General features: G+C 38.7%; 1 protein-coding gene and 1 long non-coding RNA gene across 4 annotated transcripts in view; one reads left to right on the plus strand and one right to left on the minus strand.

The window, feature by feature from the left end:
* Positions 1-17,057, plus strand: part of nfatc2a (nuclear factor of activated T cells 2a) — a 29,107-nt gene extending 12,050 nt beyond the window's left edge. For 2 of the 3 annotated variants that reach the window (XM_077542947.1, XM_077542930.1), the window contains exons 7-10: positions 472-527; positions 1,089-1,221; positions 2,486-3,160; positions 14,663-17,057. In XM_077542947.1, coding sequence (XP_077399073.1) covers positions 472-527; positions 1,089-1,221; positions 2,486-3,160; positions 14,663-14,718 — 920 coding nt within the window. In that variant the 3' untranslated portion in view covers positions 14,719-17,057. The remainder of the gene's footprint in view (positions 1-471; positions 528-1,088; positions 1,222-2,485; positions 3,161-14,662) is intronic. The other variant, XM_077542940.1, reaches the window with a different exon arrangement.
* Positions 10,847-18,528, minus strand: LOC144034272 (uncharacterized). Its single transcript, XR_013288192.1, has 2 exons — positions 18,424-18,528; positions 10,847-12,074 (listed from the first exon to the last, which is right to left on the minus strand). It is a non-coding gene; the product is annotated as an uncharacterized LOC144034272 (long non-coding RNA).
* Positions 18,529-18,974: the final 446 nt, after the last annotated feature.

An 18,974-nucleotide genomic window follows, 5' to 3' on the forward strand; every position in this document is an offset into this window, starting at 1 on the left:
CGAGTGTAATTCCCAGTCTTCCGGAGCCGCGTCTATGCTAGGCTACGCTTTTCGTTCCCGGATTTAATACAGTTGCCAGGTAGCTTGATAACATGTTGACACAAATAAGCCAAGGATCAAGAATTTTACTTATGGAGGCAAAAAAACATACAAATAACATTACTCCCATTAAGCAATTCATATTCACCACTTTCCACTGGAGTTTTTCTACATCATAGAGTAGAGTGGATGGAGCTGTCTATTATGTATAATGTCGATTTACACCTTCCTCTATAAATCAGGAAGTAGCCTTCAAAGTCAAACAAAGAAAAACAAATGCAGCATTCCATTTAAATGTCCTCTTCTATTAGCAGTTTGGCCCTGGTAGAGGTCGGCACTCCATTGAAATTTTGCTCACTTCAGACTTCAGAGGAGTTAAAAATGCATTTAGGCTGGATGGACTTGTAACCAACTCCTGATTTCACCTCTCAGATGGGATGCAAATTTGGGAAATGGAAGCGACCGTGGACAAAGATAAGAGCCAGCCAGTAAGTATGACATCACATTTATGATGTGGTGGAGCAAGTAAGTCCATTAAAACTCATTCACTGCCTTTGACGGCTATTGACGTCAAAAATTTATTTGAACTATTTTTATTAGTTTAACATTTTTTTCACTTTTGTTAACAAGAGTATGAAAACCTAGAAATTTTTTTATTGTACATTTTGAACAGATCTAAAATTTATGATTAATCGTGAGTTAACTATTGAAGTCATGCGATTAATTACAATTAAAAAAATTAAATCGCCTGACACGATTTAAAAAAAAAGAAAAGATTATTAAAAATTAGGAGTGTCAGGCGATTAAATTTTTTAATCGCAATTCATTTCATGACTTCATGAGTTAACTCACAATTAATCACAAATTTTATATCTGTTCTAAATGTACAATTTTAAAAAATTCTAGGTTTTCATACTCTTGTTAACAAAAGTGGAAAAAAATGTTAAACTAATAAAAATAGTTTAAATGAATTTTTGATGTCAATAGCCGTCAATGGCAGTGAGTGAGTTAAGAGTGGAGTAGTTCTAATTATTGCTGTTGTCTTAAAGAGCATGCTGTTTGTGGAGGTGCCAACCTACCGCGACTCGTCCGTCTGCCATCCTGTCAAAGTGACCTTCTGCGTGGTCAACGGGAAGAGGAAACGGAGTCAGCCCCAGTACTTCACCTACACACCACTGCCATGTAAGATCAGTACACGACACTCAGTATTTTTTACATGTAATGTAGGAGTCCACTACCATGCACGATCGGGGTTGGAAGGCGGCCTCCTCCAAGAGGACATCTTGCATTTTACCTATATAAGCACTGCACGCGCCAAAATCACGCTCAGAACTCCAGCGAGTCCATTTCTGCTCCTGCAATGTCAAGCATGTGTGCACTTCAACTGCTCTGGTTTTAAAAAGGAATGAGGGGAGCCGCTTCGATTGGCCGGGAGTTGGCTGCATTCAATTCCACAACGAGCCCTTAGTGTTGAGTGGGTTAACAAATCTAATTGAAGTACCGGTAGATAAATACTGTCTTTCAAGGTAATTCATAGTTCATTTGCCTTTGTTTTATTTTAAGACTAACCTATAAGACAAAACATTTATGTATAATAAATCTGTTGATATTTTTTATTGTATTACAGATGAGTTTTTTAATTGTTTATAAAAAAAAAGAATATATAAGAGGATCTTGAAAAAATAATAATTAAATCACAATACTGAGAATTAAAAAAAATGCAATTAGATTATTTTTCAAAATGGTTCAGCTCTAGTCCAAGGTGGCCTGAAACAGAGAGCATAGTGTAAATTTTGAAACTTCAGAAGTCAAACTTGAGACTGTCCAGATTACCTTCAGATCACTTGGAGGAATTTTCTAGCATTTTTACATTTTTTTGTCTAACTATGTACTGAGGTCCCTCGCTACTTCGCGGTTCACTTATTGCGGATTTTTATCCCCCCACTTTTCAATATTGAGTACCCCATAAAATATTTCTTTACTGTATTTATGCTGCTCTTTTTGTCATTTTTTAAAAATATTTTTATAAATATAAACGGCACTTTCTTTTGTTCAACACAATCTATTACACTCTTAAACAAAATATAATAGTTTATTTTTTGTTGTTGACATTTTACTTCTTTTTCTTCTTATAGCAAGTCAGTGTCCCATCAGTGGTGAGCTATTTTTAGAACAGCTCTCAGTTACCAGTACTAGTAGTACACAATGGGTGTGTCTCATTCCTTCACGCTGCCCGCACGCTGTATTTTTTTTTAATGATTTTTTTAATGATCTATCACAGGTGTGCATGGAACGTGTCACCCGCGAAAAGTGAAGGAACACTATATGCTACATTTATTCTAAAAGTCCAATTAACCGAACAAGTATTTTTTTTTATGCAATACAAAGACATTGTTGACAATTCTGCTGCATTCTCTCACAAGCCCGCCTATCTGTTTATGTTCAGCTCCATCCATCAAGACCGAGCCCCTAGACGAGTACGACTCGGACCACATGAGTTTCGCCGTTCCCCCCATCATGGGCATCCTCCCACATTCCTACTATCACCACCCACACGGCGTCCTCCACCCCGAGCACGGCCTCGTTTCCAGCATGGCCTCGTGCCAGCGCCTTGGCTCCAACCTCCCGGGCCAAGAATCCCGCTTCCCGAACCAGAGCCCGGCCATTGTCTTCTCTCGTGCAGAGAAAGGCCTGAGCAGCAGCCCGGGCACCTACGAGCAGACTGGGCCCATGATTCCCGACCCCCACCGTTCCGTCCTGGTCCACACGGGCTCTCAGGCGCCACCTGCCGCTCCGATGGGTGCGGGCCCGCACCCTCCCATCATCCAATTCTCCCCCACCAACCACCACCTGCTTCGGCCCGGAGACCAAGCCCAGCCTGACAACCAGCCCGTCGTTTACTGCGAAGGCTACTCCCCACAGGGGTCCCACCCGTCCCCACCCCCTCCGATGTCCGGGAATCCCCCTCAGCAATACCCAACCGTCATCCAGCAGCAGACGTACGCTGACAAAGGGCAGCAGAAAGCCAGAGTAGCTCCCGAGGGGACGCCAGCCGACAGAGCGAGGAGAGTGACGGTCAAGGAGGAGAATCTGGACCAGGTCTACCTAGATGATGGTGAGTGTAAGTTCATGTTTTTTCTTACTCTGAGTGTGTGTGATAGCGTTTATCAGCCAAGACACAGATGGCGATTTTAACCCCCTCTCAAACAATTGAAGGATATTTACAATATCATGGTCGTCTCCTTGTTGGAGTCGGTGTGATCAAACGGCTCATTCTTTTCAAACACGAGGTGTAGTGACACTCCACTCAGGGTGGAAATAACTTGATTATGACTCATGTGTTTGTGCTTGGGCCCGTCCACCCCATTACCCCTCGACAGAATTAATGTGCAGCGGCAGCGGGCGGGATGTGCAACTTCCTTATTTTCAAGCAAAAGTTTTTCCAAACTTTGCTGGGAATCTCCTCTTGTAGTCAGGTGAGATGGGTTTATCTAGCACACTTTTTTTTCGTTTTTAAAGCGAAAGGAATAAAGCATCGCCCCGGACCACCGACACTTTTGATACTGTTATGATGTGAAAACAACTTCCATGGCAACCATTGTCAAAGAGTGGAACGGTCTGCCTGGGAGAGCCGGGGAAAGCCTCTTTGTTTGTTGTAGTTGGCCGGGGCTTCTCCTTGGCCTCATATCCCCCTCACGCCCCCTCCAGATCCTGCGGGGGAACCCACCAGAGGATTCACTTTTTCCCAACCGCAGGATTCTGCCAATCTGGCTCTCGAAATTCCTTTTTGCAGCTGCTGTACTCCAGCAATCCGGCACGATGTGTGCGAAATACAACCCAGGGCGGAGGGTCATTTTTAGGAAAAAGGAAAGGGTTGTGTGGATTCAATGGAAAAAATTAAACCAGCAATGGAATTTGTGTTTTTTGGATGGAGCTCACCAGGTTTCCCTCCGCAGTAAACAGCAACAGGCTTGTGACTTGTTAAATGTACATTGGGGAGAACAGTGATACTGTTTGACTCCCGTCCTCTGGAGCAGGTGACAGCCAAGCGTGCCTCTGAGTGTTTGTTCAGCTTTGCCTTTTACATATTTTCTGCTGTTACTGTCATGACACTACATTTGTGCTGAAAAGATAGCATTTGATTTGTTTATTGTATTGTCGAACCTTTGCAAGCAGTCTAGCTGAGTCAGCAAGACTTCAGAAAGAGCAGTCGTTAATATGAGTTACTGTATGCTAATATTGAGTGTCAGATATCAACTTTTGCAATTTTTTTGGGGATGTGTCCTTGATACTTGAATACTTTTTTGCTTATTAGGTCATTTAGTCCGCCGAGTTTGGCAGACTTGCTAATAGAGATGAAACAAACGTTTTTGTATAACATTTATAATGAAAAAAATTTGCATGATCTGTATTATTACCAGTGTTGGGAAAAAAGGAAAATGCTAAATTTGGCTATGGAAACAGGTTTTGCGAATAAACGCTGACAAGACCGGATACACGTCGCACTTTTTGAACGGATATTAAGTCACATGTATGTTTGTAGTCACATAGCAATAGCAAACGATAAAGTAAAATATGTTTTGGGGGTGGGGGGGGGATGTAACCGAAATATTTTTGGAATTAATTAAAGAAGCAAATATTAATGCAATTTTTGATGGAAAACCACAAAGAAACGCTACGGTTTATCAAGAAAAGCAAACTCATATGACGTCGCACGGCGCAGTCGCTTCCTCTTCTTCTTCGTCTTCATTTAAATTACTGGTGGATCACATCTCTATGGTGTATACCGCCACCTACAGCGGCGGAGTCCCCTCTCAATATTCGCAAAAGAAGAACAAATGGAAACGGGCATAAGTCGTCCGTTTTGCACATTTTCAGTAAATTCGCTTACAAAATTTAAAACAAGTGGATGGAAACCTCACGTGTGAGTGTGTCAGGTGGTAATCAAAAGAAGATGATACGTGAACTGCAGGCATAATTTAATTGTCACGGGAAAGTTAAAAATAGACTGAGTGGAAATTCAGGTATAATTAACATGATCTTTGAAGAAGTGGCTAACTTAGTGACAGTGCGCTGTTGTCTTTTTGCAAGCTTGCCATTATGCTGAATTACTCAAAGGCATGCAAACCAAACATTGTATGCAGACCTATAAGAAAAAGTCATTTTGTACCACCTCATGCCTAATTCATTCATTGCACCTCTTTCTGGTGTTTGCGACTTGGCCACAGGGGGCAGTATAATATAATCATGCAGACACAAATGAAGAAGAGTTTCAAAACTACAGTTGGTGACACAGCACACTGCAGTAACATTAGTCATTTTTTGCAGTGGATAAAAATTCCTGGGAATACTTTCATCGTCTGTCTACATGCGTTGCTACCCTTTGTGTTCAAGTATCTGCTGCTTAGATTATTATAACACCGCCACATAGATGAGTTGAATACACCATGATGTGCTTTTTGTTATACACTTGAAAACGAGGAAAAAGTAGGGGGCATTCCCCGTATTTGCAAGATTGCCGTCAGCAGTCACGCACGTGTTGTCATTTTTGACGTGGGAGGCCACATCCTGGTATACTGTAAGTAAACGTTGCGTGGCGTTAACTGTCATTTGTCTGCGGTATCTCAACTGGCAGCGTTAAATGAAAGTCAGGTTTTTCCTCTCGAGGCACACAAACCTGGTATGTTTCTTCTTCCTACAGAGCGCTTCTGTTGTCAGCCCACACACGCCTTCCCATGCTGCATGCTCATGTTCAAACTTGACAAAGCGCTGTCTACCTTCGTCAGTGTGTTCGTTCAGAAAGGAAAAGCAGGAAAGGTGGCTCGACTTCCACAGTCGTAGTGGGTGGGTGTGGAAAAAAATGGTCAGAAGCAGTGGAGCAGGTGAAACGGCCTGTTGAGGGAGATAAAGCACACCGTGACAGCTCAGACACACATTAGTCTTAGCACACGGAGTAGACCTGAGGCCTTATTACACCTGTAGGGCCTGTTTGAAAGGATTGCTACTTTTGCCTAGCATAAAACAAAAGGTCATGGTTTGGCCTTAATAAACAAGGCTTAAAATAAGTCGTTTTGTGAGTTTGCGAGACAAAATTTGCATTTTTTTGTCTCAATAAAACATTGAATAGCAAAAGTGAGAATCAACCACGGAGACGTCCCAAAAAGAGGAACAATTCGGTGCTAATTAAGCTGCATCAGCTTGCTAGCAACAAGCTTGGAAGAAGCCATGCTAATTGCTAAGCTAGTCAACGATTGACAAGGCTAGTGCCTAGCGTGTTTGACACTGGTCTTAAATGTTTGGGTAATCAAGTCCAGTTGTCACAGACATCTGTCTGGAACCACTTTAAAGTGGAGAACATTGACATTTAAACAGCAAAATTGAAGGCAAATTAATAAGTGTCTGGAGTCTGGAGAGAAAATCTACTTGCTTAATAAAATTTTAACCGGACATGAATTATGGTATGTCAGCCAGGGGGAGTGGCCTATAAGGTTAAATGTATATTAATATAATATGAAATATTTACAATATCAGTAATGTTATTTGTTTTCAGAATAAAATCCTGAGTTTTAATTTGGATTTTTGAGGTCTGCACAACAACATTGTCAACATTGCATTACAGTAGATCATACTGTTTTTTAAATATTAATTTAGCTTTGCTAAATTGCAACAAAATGCAGTTTGCTTCTCTGTTGCACAATGTGAATTTAAGAAATAAAAAATATTGATTAGGCTATATAAAAAGACAACCAATTGTTAATTTGGTATATTGTCATACAAGCTTTATGGTCCCTGAGATTAAACTGCCAAAACAAATTGTTCCACAAAATTAGAAAGTTGCTACCTAACTCATTCACTGCCATAAATTCATTTAAAAAAAAAAAAGTGATTATTAAAAATTTGGGGCGACAGGTGATTCAATTTTTGAATTGTAACTAATCGCATGACTTCACTAGTTAACTCATGATTAATCACAAATTTTATATCTGTTCTAAATGTACAATGAAAAAATTCTAGGTTTTCATACTCTTGTCAACAAAAGTGGAAAAGAATGTTAAACTAATAGAAATAGTTCAAATGAATTTTTGACGTCTATAGCCGTCAATGGCAGTGAATGAGTTAAATGAAGTAACTTGATTTGCAAAATTGCTCCGCAAAGAAAGAATATATTTCGAGCCTTGAGATGTATGCATGTCTAGTATATAGCCTACTGTGTTAATTGAAGTATTTCCTGCCAACTCTTCCTCAACTGTTTGTTTTGACTTTTGGTTGCTGAATGTCAGCTGAGCTCTCTACCCCAATTTACCAAAGAGAAAACTTCTTTTCATCTTTGTTGCTGTGCCAGCAAACTAGCAAAAATTATATATTTCAGTTGTGAAATTTAACCAAGATAAGAAAAAGATTAAAATGTAACAAAAGCTAGACTTTTTTCACACAATCGTGTTTAGCTTTGCACTGATGACACCTAGCTGAGCTTGTTTTCTTTATGTTCAACTTGGTAATATGTTGACCAACAGTGTGTTGTATTATGGGCGGCGTGGCTCAGTGGTTGTCTCTAAAGTCCAACTCAGAGGTTGTGGGTTTGATCCCATGCCATTGTGACCATGTCGAAGTATCCTTGAGCAAGATACTGAACCCCCAGTTGCTCCTGATGCTGTGTCATCAGTAGGTCAATGAGTAGTTGAATGTAAAGCGCTTTGAGAGCCTTGGAAGGTGGAAAAGCGCTATATAAATGAAGCACCATTTAACACAGGGGTGGGCAAACTCTGTCCTCGAGAGCCGGAGTCCTGCAGGTTTTGGAGGTTTCCCTCTTCCAACACAGTCTGATTCCAATCAACAGGATCGTTATCAGGCTTATGCAGAGCTTGCTGATGAGGTGATCATATATCTCAGCTGTGTTGGAGAAGGGAAACATCCAAAACCTGCAGGACTCCGGCCCTTGAGGAACGAGTTTGCCCACCCCTGATTTAACATGTTTGAAAACATAAGAGCCCCGCCCACACACACACCCCGGCGTCCATTTTTCTGTATTTGGCCCCTTGGAAAAAGTTTTGACATCCCTGCTTTAAATAGTCCATCAACATGTACGGTGGTTTGTCTATATGTACCCTGCAATTAGTTGGCGACCAGTCCCTAGTGTGCCCCGCCTGTTGTCCAAAGTCATCTGGGGTAAAGTTTTGACACAGACCCAGTTAGCTGCCATTCACTTTTCAGTCACTTGAACCTCTTCCCAGGTGCTTCACACCTCCGCCGTGCATGCATGAGGATGCACAAACACGTCAATTCCAGCTTCTCAGCAGGCGTTTGCTGCCGCCTGACTCGGCTACTGTGCAGGCCGCTTGTGTCTCCGCCCACTGGCGCCGGTCTCGGGAGCCAGACACTCTCCTATTGAAGAGAGCGGCCGGTGTGCCAAGCCTTCATTAGATCGAGTTAAAGCGCCACTTTGTGTCGCCGCGTCTTTAAACGTGTTTCACGCTCTGGTGCGGAAAAAACAAGTATTGCGGCTACGGCGGGGAGATGAAAGTGCCTGCAAGGCATGAGGTGTCTGAGCAAATTCCACTACTGGCTTAAAATAAACATGGCGGCTGATGTGATGACGACAGCAGAGAATCCAGTTTGGCTACTTGTAAAGCTCACCCTAAAAAATGTGCTTAGATTTCACTTAGTTGACCTTTTATAAGGTGAGGAAACAACTTTTGATTAATGTACAACTTTAATTTTTTATGTTCATTTATCCACTTGAAATTATTACACAATACAATTTTAAATTCAATGCTCATTAACTCATTCACTTCCAGCGATTTTCACTGAAGCAATCCCCTTCGCTCCCGGCTGTTTTACTGGATTTTGACTGATTTTGCAAGACCCACAGAATATCGTGTTCTATTGCTATAAAAACATGGAACCTACCAAAAGAAAGAGAGTCTCTTCTTTTATCGGGGGAAAAAAAAGCAGCAATTAGCATTGGAATATAGCTAAATTCTACCATTATTTACAAATATATTTAGAATTGTGAGTAAATTAGCTTTTTTTTTAACATGGCCCTGCTTGATCTCTTATACTCTGCTGCCACCTGCTAGCCGTTTTTGTATTAACTACCATTGCTTCAAGCTTTCCTTCAGTTTAGAGGCAACATCAAAGCATTCTGTATGCTCTAGCACAGAGGTGGGCATCGAGGGCCGCAGTCCTGCAGGTTTTGCGTGTTTCCCTTCTCCAACACAGCTGATATATGATCAGCTCATCAGCAAGCTCTGCATAAGCCTGATAACGATCCTGTTGGAAGTGAGAAACCTACAAAACCTGCAGGACTCCGGCCCTCGGGGACCGAGATTGCCCACCTCTGCTCTAGCATAAAAAAAACATTTAAAAAACGTATAAATATGTCTTTGGTACATTTAAAACATTTACAATAGAACATATTTATACATTTTGGGAGTAAAAGGAGAGATGTTTTTTCAAAGAATTGTCTTAATAGCATGTCTGTGATGCGCTTTGAATTATAACACACACCTATTTCTTGTCTCGCTGAAATCAGTCGGTTTACGGTGCTGTCTCATGCTGAGCCATTTGGCTTTAGTTACCATGACAACGGGAGGACGGAGTCTGAACTTTGGCTGGATCTCACCGACTGCTTGCTTCTACTTGCGGATGCAGCAGGTCACTGTGTGTATGTGGCAACATGGACACATCATTGAACACACCCGTACCCGTAGGGGACGCTCATCAGAAGCTAAGACTGTCTCGGGCTGTCACTCGAAAGTGGCACTGGATCTTGCAGATTCTTACTTGGTTGTTTAATGTCACACTTGATGGGTGAGCAGGCACGACAGAGACCTTGCTATTTATATACAAGTCATTTAACAGTCACATTTCCATAATAAGTCCCCTTGAGGTTTTTCTTATTTTGCAATTAATTGCTATTTATATAGTGAGCTGTTATGGAGGTGTTTGTTTGTATTTTTAGTTACACCCATTGACTCACCGCTATGTTTTAAATGGAGCACAAATGGAGCCTCTCCACTACTCTTCAAAATATGGAACATGTGTGTCCCTTGTTCTTGGCATGTTTGTAAAATGCTCCTCCCACATATAATATTTATTTGTTTTGAAGTGTGCATTAAAATAGATGCCATAAGCATAAATGATGATTCACTCCTTATGCATTGATGGCTGTTTATAGAATAGATGTCTTATTTTACCGAAACATGGCAGCTTTTTAAAACTCATTCACTGCCATAAATTCATAAAAAAAAAAAAAAAAAGATTATTAAAAATTAGGGGCAACAGGCGATTAAATTTTTTAATTGTAACTAATCGCATGACTTCACTAGTTAACTCACGATTAATCAAAAATTTTATATCTGTTCTAAATGTACAATAAAAAAATTCTAGGTTTTCATACTATTGTCAACAAAAGTGGGAAAAAAAAGTTAAACTAATAGAAATAGTTTAAATGAATTTTCGACGTTTATAGCCGTTAATGGCAATGAATGAATAAATAAAAAAAAGAAAGAAAACATTATTACAAATTTGGGGCGTCAGGCGATTAAAATTTGCAATCATAATTAATCGCATGACTTCACTAGTTAACTCACAATTAATTACACGTTTTATATCTGTTCTAAATGTACAATAAAACAATTCTAGGTTTTCATACTCTTGATACTCATACTCTTTAAAAATGTTAAACTAATAAAAATAGTTAAAATGAACTTTTGACGTCTATAGTCGTCAATGGCAGTGAATTAGTAAAGATCCACAAAAGGTCTCCAGTTGGCATTTTCAAAGATGTGATTTTGTTACCCTCGAGTTTACACTTGCTGTTCTTTATTTCGGACATTTCAAATATCAACTTCTTTGAATGGAACTGACAATTTATTGCAGTTTCATTCATTTGACCTTAGACAGAAAGATTGATCGATTGCACAGCTAAATTTGTTGATTGATAAAAAGGCACATTCCTTAAAAAAACAACAACTCCAGAACAGTCTTTCCAACTAGATTTCCGTTAAAGATAATCAAGAATGTCAAAGGAAATTATATAATTTCACTTTCTCAGAAATGTATTTTTAATTACAAGCATATCTTTGTTCATCTATATATGCTAGTGACGTAATTTGACCCAGCAGAACATTTAAATGAGCTTCAGTTATCTGACAGAAAGTAAAATGAACCCGTGTGTCCACCTGTTGGCATTCATGCAACGCTCAGCTTTGTGTTCAATTAAACTGGCCCCCGATTTCAAAGTACATTTCTGAGTAAACTCGCACAAGATCATCACTTTTTGAGACTTTGCTGTGAATTTTTCCCAATGGAAATATCGCTTGGGGAAAAAAACGGGTCTACCTCCGAGGAGCAGAGGAATGCGTACTGTATTTCACTGATTTCAGATAACATTCGCAGAGCTGTGCGTCACCATGGTTACAAGAGGCACAGACACAACATGCTACGTAATGGCCTGAATAGCAAGCAAAGAGCTTTTTTGGCCCACTTCGAAAAGCTCGCGTTAGTCATCGGACCTAATGAGTCGCAAGTGACACAGTGGCGGCCCGGAACGTCGCTAAGCGCCAATGTACACACGCACACACGCTTGACCAGCGATTACGTTAGCTGTTTGTTTTGACAGCCAATTTGGCTGGTGGTCTCCCGTACTTCCGAGCCAACATCACAACTACATGCTGGCCTTTGTAGTTTAGCATTAAGCTAACAATGAGCCAAATGTTGTTTTGTTTTTATACCGCTCCAAGTATGGAGAGACCGTATAAAAACTTTTTCAAAACATTTTACTCCTCCCGCATGAATTTGTTAAAACATATTTGTAATTGATGAAGACATAGCAAAAAGTGCATTGAAAGTACATATGCCTTGAGGAGGCGGGGTCTTGTGGGGTAGCGCAAAACATTGGCGAGTCTGCGTGTGAGAGCTGTGGCCGACAGCAGCTTTTGTGTTGTACTGTTCTCCCAACGTTGTGCAGCAGCAAGTGTGGCTCTCCTTTCTCAATTGCGAGGGCGTTACATAAGTCAGTATACTGTAGAAACCTGTAAAAAAAAAAAAAAATGGTAGTTTAAAAATTGTGATATAGAAAAGGCACAAACTCCATAAAAATCAGTACTGCGCAGCAAAAATAAGCAAAAGTAAAAACTACAGACTACAAATATTAAATGTTACATAATAGTTAGTCTAAGGTTGATTTGAAATTGTATCCTTGAAAGAGTATCCTCATTAATTTGCTTATTAACTCATTCACTGCCATTGACGGCTATAGACGTCAAAAATTCATTTGAACTATTTCTATTAGTTAAACATTTTTGTTCCACTTTTGTTAACAATAATGTGTTTATTGTACATTTAAAACAGATATAAAATTTTTGATTAATCGTAAGTTAACTAGTGAAGTCGTGCGATTAATTACAATTAAAATTTTAATCGCCTGACGTCCCAAATTTTTTATAATCTTTTCTTTCTTTCTTTTTTTTTTAAATCGTGTCAGGTGAATGCAATTTTTCATTGGAATTAATCACGACTTAAACAATTAACTCATGATTAATCACAAATTTTATATCTGTTGTAAATGTACAATATATATTTTTTTAGGTTTTCATACTCTTATTAACAAAAGTGGAAAACTAATAGAAGTAGTTGAAATGAATTTTTGACGTCTATAGCCGTCAATGGCAGTGAATGAGTTCATGCTTGACATGCCTCTAATGTAGCACATTTCAACCATTTTTAAGAGTGCGCACTTTTGCTATAGTTCATATTCACTGCTGCTTTCATGTGTTTATTTATATTTCTTGGGCAGACACGAATGTGTATAAATTGCTGATCGGTGTATTTCTATGACATCAAACTCGCATTGAGCGCAACGTTTACACTGCACTCACATTGGCAGATATCCAATGTGTTTGATTTTTATCCGTATCTCCAATGTAAAGATATATTTACTGTACCGTACACTGCAATGATACATATCTCAATTGTGTAATTTGGCAGCAAAACAAAACTGGGTCACAGTTTTGACTTGTGTAACTTGCAGCATGCAGTATAATTCCATCTTTACACCACAGATTTTCCACATGCCGTATTCAATGCCGGAGGTTTTAGCCGCCCTCACATGCAACATCTTCACCGCTAAATGCCCTGCAATATCGTGCCGATCTCTATTTTGTGTTCGCTGTGGAGCGTGCAAGGAATCTTTCTCATTGAATCCTGATTTCAAATGTTTTATTTTGTAAGCACCCCGTCAAAACGTTTTTTGCACTCCTGCCATGCGTTGTAGTTCTATTTTTTATTTTTAACCAAGGTGTGAACAAAGTTTCCATTTCAACGCCCATGCTTGTCATGTCATCAGCAGGAAGTGATTATATGGCGCGACTCAACATGAACACACCTTCTGTCTTTTAATCCATGCTGCCAAATGTACAGTTATTGAACTTAGGTGATATAAGAAATGACTTTTTTTTTTTTTTTTTTTATTAAAATCATGACAAAGTCATCCAAAAAAATTAGGGGAACCAGACATTGAGAATTTTTTCCATGTTGCATGATTTGATGACATTTATAACTAGGAAGTAGAGTATTCTAGATTCCTCAATTCCCCCCCAACAATTTACAATAGATGGGTTTTAAAGAAATACCAAAGTTGAAGTTTGGACTAGTTGTTGTGTTGCATATTTTATATATCCACTATTAAACTATAAATTAAATGTTTAAAAAAACGTAACACAGCTAACTTTGTCTTGTTTGCGTCAAGCTCATTTGCTTATCACTGTAACCTAATTGAGACTGAAACAACAGCGCACTCTTCTGTTTACTACTGAGTAGTGCAGGCTATTTTGTAGCCATTGATCACATTCAACATTACTGACTTCATTCTTCCATTCATCCATTTTCTGTGGCGCGTTTCCTCATTTGGGTCACGGGTGAGCCGAAGTCTACAAAGCTGAATTGGATTGGCTGATTCTTCAGTGGGTATCAAAAGTCTACACACCCCTGTTCAAATGCCGGTTTCTTTACATAATTAATTACATTAAATAAGAATTATTACGTCTTCAAGGGTTAGGTCAGGACAGAGGTTTTTGGAATGTAGGCGAAAACGGTAAAAAAACAAAAAGTCCATACAGGATGGCCAGCATGCCGAGATTCAGACCCCCACAAGACATGTCGACTCTAATTCAGATGTGTTAATGACTCGCCCACCGTGCTGCCTAACTTAATTCTTAACAATCAGAAATTATTGAGATGAGAGTGTGATGGTTAATACTACATCACATATGTCAAAGAAATCCACAGATTATGTAAAGCAAATATGCCATCTACAAGTTCCCTTTTACAATCAATAGTTTTAATAGCATCATACTGTGCGCTACAAAATAAACAAATGTGGACAATTGATTGCAAATGAGATTTGGCAATGCGTACACACACAAAAAATTGTTGCAAAAATGAGTGCACGCTAATGAATGTATATCAAAGCTAGGTTTTGGATTTGATCATTCATAAGCATTCAAGCCAAGGCAAGTGTAATAATCATCATCATTTAGAAAATCAGTCTGACTTGTCAGAGTGTGTTCTCCCTTGCTGTTGTTTGTATTTATTTATTTATATTTCTTTCTTTGCTTCGCAGTGAATGAGATCATCTGCAAGGACTTGACTGGTGTTCAAAGTGGAGGGCAATCCTAGAAGAAAGCTCCAAAGCAGAAAATGATGTCACACGTGCTGCACCAGGCCCTCTGTCGGACATTCGGGGATTTGTGCACCAATGCCACCCCCCATTCCCCCGCACATAGATGCCCCTATGCAGGCTGCACACAAAAAACAACAACCTGTGCCTTATTTTGGTGAGTAGCCTGAGATTGTTTACTAGTGAATGAAGAAATGAAGAATATCCTATCTTAACCGGTCGATCATCTCAAAAGTTTGTAATTAACTCATTCACTGCCATTGACGGCTATAAACGTCAAAAAATCATTTGAACTATTTCTATTAGTTTAACATTTTTTTCCATTTTTGTTAATGAGAGTATGAAAACCTAAAAAATATATATATATATTAAACATTTATAAGAGATATAAAATGTGTGATTAATCGTGAGTTAATTATTGAAGTCATGTGATTAACTCTTTGACTGCCAAAAACGTTAAATAACGTTTCGTAAAATCCTATGGAGGAGTGCCAAAGACGTTAAAATACGTTTTTTTTTTCAAAACAGGTGAAACTAACCATTTTCTATTGTTGATTACTCAAAAACGGAATAAGGTAGAAACAAACTTTTTTTTTCTGATGGAAGATGAGAGTCCAATCTTGTTTTGGCAGTATGTGTGTTTCCATAGTCCAAACACATAATTTTCTATGGACCTTGAAAGATCAGTCAAAATGTTTAAAATCGGCTGGCACCCACGGCATCCCTTTTCTGAAAATGTCTGGCAGTCAAAGAGTTAATTACAATTAAAAAATTCAATCGCCTGACGCAATTTAAAAAAAAAAAGAAAGAAAAGATTATAAAAAATTTGAGGCGCCAGGCGATTAAAATTTTAGAGTATGAGAGTATGAAAACCTAGATTTTTTTAATTGTACATTTAGAACAGATATAAAAATTTGTGATTAATCATTAGTTAACTAGTTAAGTCATGAGATTAATTAGTTACAATGAAAAAAAAAATTGCCTGTCACCCCAAATTTGTATTATTTTTTTTTTTAAATGAATTTATGGCAGTGAATGAGTTAAGAATAAAGGACGCCTTCACCAAATAAACTATAAATGTGTGTGTGTGTGTGCGTGCGTGCTTGCGTGCGTGCGTGCGTGTGCCTGTGATGCTGCATTCATGATTGTAGTTTGTGTTCTGATTCTAAATTCAGTCAGTGGCAATCTGCACTTTGAGACAATTTAAGTGGCCTTTTGCAATTACAAGTGCATGTGTTTTATTTGCACTTCTCTAAACATTTTCCTGTGTGTATATAGCAGATTTTTTTTTTTATACAGTATATTGAGTTTGCCAAAGTATTGCCTATGCACAAGATTCTTGCAGGCATTTGTAAACAGAACTCTGCTTGCTTTTTTAATGTGCACACACCTAAGGATATACAGCTATCCTAAAATGTGTCTGGAAATGAAGATTTTTTTTAAATATGAATTCCAACTTAATCGGATTGTTATTTTCCTTGTGTTAATAAATTAAACACTTTGTATGAAAAGCTGCAAAGCATAAATACATAGCAAGATAGAATCAGAGGCAGACCTATTTTATAAAACAGATTATTCTATTTTGTGATATTGCATTGATATGAATGATGATGATTGAGCCAGTACAGCACAATTGCAAGTTGCCTTATTTTGAATGTAATCTCTCCCTCTTTTGTATGTAAATAAAAAACCTCAAAGTGTGATTTAATGCTGAAGTATATGTAGCCGGTTATATTGTCTAATGTCTTTTATGTTTATATCACGCTCCATATTGTTCATTTTGTTTTTTACATGGAAAACTGAAGAGAATGAGGCCTCATTTGTATCTGGAATCGTGTGCTTTTCTTCACTTGTTTAATTTCACTGACTTTTTAATGATGTCTTATTTACTGTTGAACTTATTTCATTCACTGCCATTGATGCCTATAAGCGTCAAAAATTCATTTTAACTATATTATTAGTTTAACATTTTTTTCCACTTTTGTTAAGAGTATGAAAACCTAGAATTGTTTTAAATAATCTTTAAAAAAAAAGAAAAGATTATTAAAAATTAGGTCGTCAGGCGATTACAATTTTTAAATGTAATTAATCGCATGACTTCAATAGTTAAGTTACGATTAATCACAAATGTTATATCTGTTCTAAATGTACAATATTTTTTTTCTAGGTTTTCATACTCTTGTTAACAAAAGTGTGTGTGTGGGGTGGGGGACGTTAAACTAATATAAATAATTCAAATTCATTTTTGACGTCTATAGCCGTCGATGGCAGTGAATGGGTTAAAGTCTTGCTATTTTTTGTATTCTTAAAAGTAGTAATAAACTATATCCTTACAAAATCTGCAATGTCTCATCTGTACACACAAATAGCAATTGCATTTTCTTTCACTGCATTTCACTGCATTTGGAAGTTGAATTGAATGTAATTGGACACCGCAGACTGATTCACCGGGAAACAGACTGCTAATGGTAATCAGATTTGTTTTTAAGTTTCAGTAAAGTTACCTGAATAATTAATCAATCAAAGTGGATTACATAGAGTACGTGTCATTAAATAATACAGAGCAGTTGCAATAAAACAGCCATCATGAACTTAAAAAAAACACACATACAGTAATAGAAAATGTTTTATCTTTAAAATATATCGCACACTGTTTACATTTATTCTACTTTACGTTCACTGTTTAAATAATATTTTAAAATGTATGTATGCCATTACTGTGACATTTACTCATGTTTCTGGCAATTTAAATTTAAAATCAGCAATTATAAAACGTCAAGGGCTCTTTTTATCAATCTCATGGCGTGTGGCACGTGGCAGGTTAGTTCTAATTCCGCAGACGAGCGCAGGCTCCTAAAAGCATGAAAAAACGATTACATTTAAAGTAGTGGTTCGCATGCCTGTCTCGCATTTCCGGGTTCAAATCTAAACCTTCCAATGTGGAGAGTGTGTTCTTCGTTTGCTTACATGGGATTCTTCCCACATTCCATAAATACAGTATGCACGTTGGGTTCATTTCAGACAAAATTATCCGTAGGTTTAGTGTGAATGGTTGTTTGTCCAAATATGTCCTGTGATTGTCAGACCAGTCCTGGGTGTAACCCGTCTCACTCAAAGTCAGCTGGGATAGGCTCCAGCTCACCCGCCATTTTACACATTTTATCACTGCCTGAAATGACAGCAAGGGAGGGTGTGGCAGAGGGCAACGGTTGCCATGGAGACAGCCTGTTTGGCGCTTTCTTTGTGAATGAACTTTATGTTCAGGAAGTCTTTGGTCTGTGATGTCAGCGCCAGTGAAAAGACGGCACGTGGGTCTCGTCTCCAACCAACTCGCACGCACACATGCACACGCATGCACGCGTACCACCATGACTCATGTGGCCTTTCAGCTCACAAAGTCACAATGCCTCAATGGCTCTGGGGCACATGCAGAAAACACACATGAATGAAATGCATAATAAGCCTGTCGTTTCATTCATCCAGCTTTTGGTAGTTGTCAAAAACAAAATCCCAACTCAAGCTAAATGTCAATATGCATGGTGGTTAACTTATTTTTGCATTTCCTGTAATATAGCTATGAACTTCAATTCTGTTAGAAACACAAGTCATTGTGTGCTACTAAAAAGCCATTTAATAAAACGAATAATAACAGTATAAGAGAATGTTGCCCATGCCTAGTAAGCAAATATGAAATTAAATCTTACTCTTTGAAAAAGTGTCCTTGAATCTATGAATTGGCCAATATTTTTCTAAGGGCGCCTTCATCGTCGTGTCCAAATTCACAATGCTGCTGGGTCCTCCGAAGGCCAAATTTGTCGGCTATATGACGTCACTACCGACGCGACACGACAGCACGCACAGACTCATACATAAATGGATTGTCAATACTGCTTGTCGGTAGCGTATTGACCGACAATCCATTCATGTGTAAATCAGTCCTAAATCCGTGCGTGCTGTCGAGTCGCGCCGGAAGTGACGTCATATAGCCGACAAATTCGGCATTCGGAGCATCCAGCCTTGTGACTTTGGACACATGCTATGACACGCTAAGCTCAGTGGCCACTTGAAGAGGAATGTTGCTTTTTGGTAAAGTATTCAAAATTCAAATAGCTGTTGAGCAAAAAATTTGAGATGGGAAAATGAAGCCTTGTGAAGCTTTTGAGGCTTTCGGCTGATTGATTTGGAAAAAGAGTCGAAGTTTCAAAGCCCCATAAGATAGATGTACCGGTGACATCTGGTGGTCAGCTGGAGTCAT

This window comes from Vanacampus margaritifer, chromosome 1, assembly GCF_051991255.1.
Source record: "Vanacampus margaritifer isolate UIUO_Vmar chromosome 1, RoL_Vmar_1.0, whole genome shotgun sequence".
Classification (NCBI taxonomy): Eukaryota; Metazoa; Chordata; class Actinopteri; order Syngnathiformes; family Syngnathidae; genus Vanacampus; species Vanacampus margaritifer.